This window comes from Marmota marmota, unplaced genomic scaffold (assembly GCF_001458135.2).
Source record: "Marmota marmota marmota unplaced genomic scaffold, marMar, whole genome shotgun sequence".
Lineage (NCBI taxonomy): Eukaryota > Metazoa > Chordata > Mammalia > Rodentia > Sciuridae > Marmota > Marmota marmota.
In genome coordinates, this window is record NW_025999968.1 from 51,232,962 (window position 1) to 51,242,094 (window position 9,133).

Genomic DNA, 9,133 nt, shown 5'->3' on the forward strand with positions numbered 1-9,133 from the left:
CAAAGGAGAGGAGGATGAAAAGTAGTCTCATTCCTTCCACTGCTGTGCAAAAATAATCTGGAAATCAGCCAGATGTGGTGCTACATGTCTGTAATCCCCAAAACTGCAGAGAATGAGACAGGAGAATCACAAGATGGAGGTCAGCCTTAGCAACTTAGCAAGACCTTTAGCAATTTAATGAGACTTCAACTCAAAATTAAAATAAATAAATAAATAAATAAAAACAAAAAAGGACTGGTGATATAACTTATTTATATAGAGAAAATTCTCAGTACCTGTGTGTGTATGTGTGTGTGTATATTTAAAATATATATATATATATATATTCTGCATCTAGTTCAGGCAATCATAAGACAACAGGTGACTTCAATGAATGAGGCATAATTGTGTTTGGAGGAGCCACAATCCTACAATTAGTACATCAAAAACATAAACATACCTGTATGCTACCTGCCTTGAGGACAGTGACATTTATAGCATTGTGATACAGACATATGTAAGTCAGGTGGTATAGGTGGTAGAAGAAAAAAAAGAAAGAAAGGAGAGAGAGAGACAAGGAGAGAAAGATGGGAAGCAGAGTAATGTTTTAAATGTAGATGTACTGAAATGTTAACATTGAGGAATGTGAGACCAGATCAGAAAATCACTGCACTGGTCTTGGATTTTTCTCTTTGAAATATGCAACCATTTTAACCATTAATAGCCAAAGTCTTTTTTGAGGCTGAGACAGGAGGATCAAGAGTTCAAAGCCAGCCTCAGCAATGGCGAAGCACTATGCAACTCAGTGAGACCCTATCTCTAAACAAAATACAAAATAGGGCTGGAGATGTGGCTCAGTGGTTGAGAGCCCCTGAGTTCAGTCCCTGGTACACCCCACTCCCCCTCAAAAAAAGGTCAAAGTCTAATGACTGTTCACCAGTTTTTTTCTAAACTGCTCATAAAAAATCATTCAATGTGATTCTGAGTCTCTCCTATTGTATGTATCTGACCTTGCTATATTTTTATCCTCTTGTACTAAGGTTTTAAATAATCTGTTGCCTACTAAAGCTGTACTATTTCCATATGTATACCATTGGCAGTTTCCTGGGGACACTGCTCCTGTGTGATTGTACTTCCCTCCTTCCACGTCACATTCTTCTGGTTGCTTCTTTGCAGTTCAAGGAAGAGGACAGGACAAAACCTGCCATGAATCCTCCTTGCTGACCCAGTGGTTCAGTCTGTCAATGTTGTGGAATGTTCTCCAAAACCAGCCTTGGTCACCCTCTCTGTGCACCTGGGCCAGAGCTTCCCTCCTACAACCCTGATTCTTCTACTTGTGGTTCTAGTTTTAAATTTTCCTTTGGAATCACAATGCTTTCTGTTCCCACTGATTCCAGATTTCCTTTCCCCTCTCTTCACACAAGGAACAAAAATGGAATCTCATCTGAGGAAATATCGTTTTTAATATCCAGAAGTCAGGAAATTGGAATATCCTGATATCTGTTCAAGAAAATGAACCTGTCCTTAAAAATTTTACATAAAGGAAGTTCTAAGTTTAGATGTGGCACTAAGAAATTTCTTAAGCCACTAAAAAAGAAAGCTCTCCCAATCACAAAAATGCAATTCCACAGAAAGGGAAAGTGTCAAAACTAATAAGAAAATCAAAATCTAGTAAGGACATTTCAAAAAAGGGAAGGTATATTGTGAATACAGCTATAAAAATCTGAAATAATATACCATCAATCCAAATCTCTTGAACAATACCCCAACATTGCAAAATCCCAGATTGGTGTAACATCTGGAAACTCAGTCAGTCCAACTTACTATATTAACAACAACAACAAAAAAGTTTCAGGACTATCTCAATAGAGTAAGATAAAATATAATATTTAATAGTTACTCATGAATTTTAAAAAATTTGTAATGAAGGACTAGTAATGAAATAACTTCCCTGATGTGAAAAATGGCATTTGCATAAAATCTGCAGCTTCTGTATCATATTTAATGCTAAAATACAAGAAAATTACTCCCTGAGTTAGAAACAAGTATGATTATTATCACAACATTCATTCAACTTTGTACCACAGGTCTTAGCTCACTATCTAATAATTAGCTCACAAACTAATAATTAATTAATTAAAGAAAAGGAGACCAGAAAAGAGAATACAGACTTGCCATTATTAACAAATCCCACATCATGAAAAAGTGATCCTTTTTCATGAGTAAGTGCATCAACCAACAGAAAGAGGAGGAATTCTGTAGATAGGTTCAATTATATAGAGAAGCCAGACTTATACTACTAAAATAATTACTGCATAAGAGAAGATAAAAAGATTGACTCAGCAATACATACTGCTAGACTCATTTGATAGCCATATAAAGAAGTAAATCTGGACTTAATATCTTGCACCAAGATTGACAATAAACAGTATTAGATTAATTGGATAAAAAAACATAAACAAAATAAATTTTGACACATCATGCACCAAAATATAAGATTTCCTTATTAATGGAAGTGGATGACAATTTCTTAAATAGGTATAAAGAGCCATGCCCATAAAAACTGATAAGTAGGATTTCCTTAAGAGTTCTAGTTTTTCACAGAGTTTAAAACTTCACAACAGGGAAAGGCTATTTATAATACAAGTATTTGTATCAAAATTAGATAAAAATGCCTACAAAGCATTAGAGAAAGATACAAAACACAATTAAAAGTGGACAAAAACTTCAACAATCATTTCACAGCAAACAGAAACAGAAGGTGGCCAGGCTCATTAAAGCAAGAAAATGCAAATTATAATCACAATGAAATAGCATTACATACCCATCAGAACGGCTAAAATTAGTGACTGAAAATATCAAGTAATTTTGAGAAGGCTCAGACCTGGACCTTGCCAGAATTCCTGGGGGCATGTGATTGACACAAGTCCTATGAAACTTACATCAGCACCTAAAAATGCTAAAAATGAATGCACCCCAAAACTCAGAAAATCCATTCTAAAGAAATGATCACTTGGTCCGGTCCAGTTTTCTTGTCCTTTTCTGGTACTCACAAATCGACATATGTAAACATAAAATTCTTAGCTGCCTCTTGAGATACTGAAGGTATTTGTGGAAAATGGCAAAGACAAACCAACTAAAAAGATCATGGAGAAACTACTGTATGCCTGATGTCACATTAAAATAATCAGGACCTAATATTTTAAATAATAAATATAAGTTAACACAACAAAATAAGGGAAAAATGTCTTTAAAACACATGACTTGAAGGAGGTTATTCTGAATAAAAAAAAAAAAACAGAGTAAGCTTGGTAATTAGGCCTTCACTATCTGTTTGAAGTGAAGGCATCATAGGACTTCCCATGCTTTAAATATTTTTGAAATATCATGCAAGTTTGTCTTGATGGAATTTCATGCAGAAAGTTCTTCAGAAAGTCACATGGGAAATTGTAGTTCATAGGCTTGGATATCTAATGTTATTTGGTATAAAAAAGAGGATTATAAACTGATAATCAACCTAAATATCATTATACACAGAGTATTTCCTTATGCAATGGAAGAAAAACAATTTTATTTTATTGAATAAAAATCACGCAACTTAACTCTGGGACACTCAATATAATAGCAAAGCAATCTTACATATGAGGAACTCTCCAAAGTAAACCAAAGACTCAGCAAATTCTTCTAGTGGATATTATGCTAAATTATGGAGCCAGCAATGCCTGTGGTTTGCCCTACCTACCTCTGGGTTTGTATAAAAAGCCCCATGGCTCGGGGAGAAGACATTTAAACCAAGAAGAATAATTCTCTATTCCTCGACTGAAATCCCATTCCTGACACCATGTGCTACTACAGCAACTACTACGGAAACCTGGGCTATGGCTATGGTGGCCTAGGCTGTGGCTGTGGTGGCCTGGGCTATGGCTGGGGTGGATATGGATTTGGCTGCTGCCGTCCATCTTGCTGTGGCAGATACTGGTCCTATGGATTCTATTGAGATACTTCTGGAACCACTTATCCAGTAGAAGTCTTCCTTGTATAGTTTCTGAATATCCTTCATTTGTTCTTCTTAATTGTTATTTGTTTCCTAACAGTGAAAAATTTTATCCTAATCATCAGTTTAAATACTTCAGTTTCAGCATGCTTCAAGTTGACAGCAAATTCCCATAGAATGCTTCAAAATTCATAATTATTATTGATACTGTATTACTTCTCATTAATTGTAGCTTAACATGATCTGAATAATTGATGTGAATAACTTTTGTGTCTTTTTCAATAAACTTTTCTGTCATTACGAAAGATTTTCATTCATATTTATTTTCCTCTGTCATTTATGTGTTATATTATGTAGTATATTTCACTTGAGAGTAGTTGAATGAAACTGGCATCTTCGCACAAATACATGTACACATTTAGAGCATCTGGATGGTGAGATGATTGTATAAAATGGTATCATGGTTCACATAATGGGGTAACTGCATTCACCAGAAGTGTAAAGTGCAAGGCTCACATAAATCTCTCCTCCATTCAACCTTTCCATCACTGTGTGAAAATTGAGACTATGATGGATATAGATCACTGTATTTGATCAATACTCCTTCAGTTAAAACTAGATTAATGAATTCAATTGCTTATCAGTACTTGCTAAAGGTTAAGTAGTGTACATACATAAACAGATGTCTTGTGGGATGCTTTGCTCATATCTCTTCACAGCCAGACTTCATATGGTGCAACTTCTTTCTGCACCACTCATCTTGCCTACCAAGAATCTTGCTCTAGCTGACTGAATGGGAAATCACACATAAAATATTTCCTTTGATCTTGAAGAAAACATTAAGCAGGGCCTCCTCTAACTGCTGAATTAGACTTCCATGAGTACAAATGTATCTCCACACAATGAGCCTCTGCTTTCTTCTAGAGCAAAGGAACATGAAAAATGGCTCCTTGCTCTCTGCTCCTGCTGGGATACATCCACAGCAAGCCCAGGGCATCCTGAAGGTAAAGGATTACCTCCAACGGATGAGGCAGCATCTTGTTTAGAGCAGCCCTGGTACTATATCTTTGTTGTCAAATTTCCACCTCAGGGACTGTGACATTTATGGGATTGGGATACATGGACACATAAGTCACATATGTTAATTACAAAGAAGAGGCAGGAAGGGGTTCATATAGAGATACGATAGAAATAGACACAGAGATGAGAACCAAAAGTAAAATGCAATTGTAGATGTACTGAAATGTTAAACTGGGTAAAGCCAGTGAACAAGGCAACTTTATTTTTCACTAGTCTTAAAGTTCACTTTTTGACATATTTCAACATAAAGTATGTGAATATTTTAAAGATGAAAGCAAATGACTGATCTCGAGCAAATGTCCAAACTTCTCATGTAAAATACTTTATGTGACTCTGAGTCTCATTGTCTCCTTCCAATCTGTTTATGTTCTCATCCTTATATATTAAGGATTTAAATACTCTATTGCCTAAAAGCAGCACTATTCACATTTATCCACATCCTTGGTAGTTTCCTGTGACACTGCAGTCCTGTGTGATTACAATTGTCCTTCCTCATCACATTCTTCTCATTACTAATTTAAAGTTCAAGAAAAAAGAGGAGAAAGTCTCCACGCCTCCTGGTTGCTGATTGACAGCTGGGTCTGCCATATTGCACAGAAAGTTTTCCAGAAAAGAATGTTTGTCACCATCTCTTCATACCGGGATCAGAATTTTCCTCTTACAACAGATTCTTGTATTTGTGGATCCAGTTTCCAATTTTTCTTTTTTTTTCCACTGATTTTTTTTTTATCTTCTCTCCCAACTCATATAAAGAACATCAGGAAATCTGAATTTCAGCTGAGGAAATTTATTTATGTCACAAAGACAAGAAGAAATAGGAAGTCCAAATAGTCTGACAGCCATTAATGAAAACAAATCAGAATTGAATATATTAATGCAAATAAATTATTTACCTATAATAAAGTATTATCCATCACAAAAATATTCTTCCACAGAATAGGAATAGGGCAAAGCTTACTAAGAAAATCAAAACCTAACAAGGACCTTATATGAAAGGGAATATGTACTATGAACATACCTTCAAATATCTGAAACAATAGATCATCAAATTGAGTCCCAAGAGCTCTATTCCAAGATTGAAAAATTCTAGATTGGTTTAATACCTTAAAAGTCAGTCAGTACAATTCATCACATTAATGAAAAAAGAATGGAAGTTATATGAATATCTCAATAGATTAAGATAAAGCATGATAAAATTGAACTCCCATTCATGAATTTTAAAATATCCCAGTAAAGTACGACTAGAAAATAGCTTCTTCAGTTTGATAAATGGCATCTTCACGACCTCTACAGTTTGTATATCACACTTAATTCTTAAGTGTGAAATAATTTTTTCACCAGGCTCAGGAATAAGACAGGGATGACTTGTCTTCATAATCTTCATTTAGCTGTACAACAATTCTTAGTGACTGAAATCAATCACTGGAACAAAACTGGAGAAAAAATGCAGACTTGATATTACTAATGGCATAATTGTGTACTAGTGAAGTAGAGTGGGTTCTGCTTCAAGAATAAGCACATAGACGAAAGGAGAGCAGAGGAGTTCAATAAACAGACTCAAACTTATAGGGTAACCATATTTATTGCTAAGATACCACTGCAGAGCAGAAGACAGAAGGATTAACTTAACAATGAGTAATGTTAGTTAATTTAATAACCATGTAAAGAAAATAAATCTTGACTTATATACCTTTCACCAAAATAAAATGCAGGAATATCTTTATTAATTTAAAGTAAGTGATAGTTTCTGAAACAACATATAAAGGGCACTGGCCAGAAAAGGAAATTCTAGCCAATTAGACTTCATCAAAATAAAAAAGTTCTTATTTTTAAATGTTAATAATTGATACACAAAAATTATATGTTTATGGGGAATCACATCATGTTTCCTAATTATACAATGTGTAATGAAAAATCCATTCAATTTTTCAAAAGTTTATTATTTTTTTGTGATGAAATCTTTCAAAATCCTTTCTTTCAGCTTTTCTTGAAATATATACAGTATTAATGTCTATATGGAGAAGCAGAAATTATTTCTCTTAAGTGTAACATAATACTCATTATTAAGAAAGTAAATAAAGCCACTGAAAAGGAGATCTCTACAGTATATATCTAGATAAGCATTTTGACAAAAAATAAATATAAATACTTCCATCCTCTTAGAGAAACAAAATGTACTTTAAAATGACCAAAAATTTGCACAAATATTTTACAACAACGAATAATAAAAGATAACCAACGTTGTTAGAGCAACATAGTACTAGTTACACCCACAGAAGGGCTAGAGTTAGAGACTATGAATACCAAACAATTTTGAGCACACTCAGACCTGGGCCTTGCTAACACTCCTGGTGGGGGGCATAGGATTGGCACAAGCTTAGTGGACAAACTATGTCAGCACCTAAAAATGCTAAAACTGAATGCACCCCAAAACTCAGAAATTCTACTTTAAAGGAAGGAACACTTGGTTTTGGTCCAGTTTTCTCACAATTTTCATGTCCTTACAAATTCACATATTAGATTCTTACACAACTTCTTGAGAAACTGAAGTTATTTTGGCAAACAAACAATCCCACACACCAAATGTTAGAGGAGATACTGTACGACTGATGTAATATCAAGGCATCAAGACATATCAAGTATGGGTTACCAAGACAAAAAACAACAACAAAAGCAAAAAAAAAAATGTAGGGAAAGAAAAATCTCTAAAACCCATGATTTGATGGAGGTCATTGTGACACAAAACAGAAACACCCTTAGTAATGAGACCCTCATTCTGTCGAGTGAAACAGGCACATGAAGCCCTGCAGTGTTTCTAATATCTTTTCAGTTTCATTCAAGTCTGTCTTATTGGTAGAATCTTGTCTGAAATCTTTTTTTTTTTTGTAAATTACATCGGGACATATAGTCACTTTGCTTGTACACCTAGTGTTACTTAGAAATGGAAACATAATGGTAAACTAATAATCAACCTTAAACTAATCACATGAGAAGAGAGATTCTCTTTTTAAAAGAGAATTAAAACATTTTATTAAATCATGCCATTTAATTTTGGGACACTTGAGAGAAAAAGCAATCCTACCCATGAGAAAATTTCCTTTCCTAGGTAAATAAAAGATTCAGATAATTTTCTCACAAAAGTTATGCTAAATTAAGACACAAAGCATTTCCTGGGCTTTGCCTTACCACCCAGCTGTGTAAAAAGCCCCATGCCTGTGGATGGTGACATTTTAACTAAGAATTCTTTGTTCTTCAACTGCAATTTCTGCTCCTGACACCATCTGCTACTACTACAACTACCATGGCAGCCTGGGCTATGGCCGTAGCTATGGCTGGGGTGGATATGGATATGGCCGCTGCCGTCCATCTTTCTGTGACAGATACTGATCCTGCGCAGTAGATCCTGTGGATTCTACTGGGAAACTTCTAGAGCCATTCAGCCAGTAGGACTCTTCCTCCTACCCTTCCTGATTGTCCTTCCATTAGTAATCCTCCTTATTAGTAATTTACTTCCCTTTCCCAGTAGTGAAGGTCTTATCCTAGACTGTTTCACCTTCTGATGGAATACTTTAGATTCAATTCACTTCACCCTGATCAACCAAAGTCACATTTAATTAATACCTCTCCATTCACAAAAATGTTTTTGATTGTTATAATAACAATCACAACTCATGGTGGCTTCACAATTTGGATGTGAAAAGTGTTTGTCAATAAATGTTGTCTTTCATTGCAAAATGTTTGCATTTACATTCATTACTCTCTCTCACTTACGTGTGAATGTTGGGATCCTTGTTTCATTTAAGTGTCCAGGGGAGAAACCAGTACTTTTTTTGTAATATTTTCTTTTGAGGCAGGGTCTTAATAAGTTGCTTAGTAAGATACCTCCCTAAGTTGCTAAAGCTGGCTTTGAACTTGCAATCCTCTCGTCTCAGCCTCCAAATCCACTTGGATTACAGGCATGCACCATCATATCCAGCCAAAACCATAATCTCTACAGATGTGCACGGACAACTCTATAGAGTCTGGGATGTCAGCTGGTGAACTGTGTCAAGAGTTATTGTTCATCGGGTAAAAGGGAAA

General features: G+C 35.1%; 1 protein-coding gene across 1 annotated transcript; it reads left to right on the plus strand.

Annotated features, from left to right (window-relative positions):
• The first annotated feature begins 3,810 nt into the window (after positions 1-3,810).
• On the plus strand, positions 3,811-4,257 carry LOC107136257 (keratin-associated protein 20-2-like). Its single transcript, XM_015478440.2, has one exon. It carries the CDS (start codon positions 3,821-3,823, stop codon positions 3,974-3,976), a length of 156 nt encoding a protein of 51 aa, XP_015333926.1. The 5' UTR covers positions 3,811-3,820; the 3' UTR covers positions 3,977-4,257.
• Positions 4,258-9,133: the final 4,876 nt, after the last annotated feature.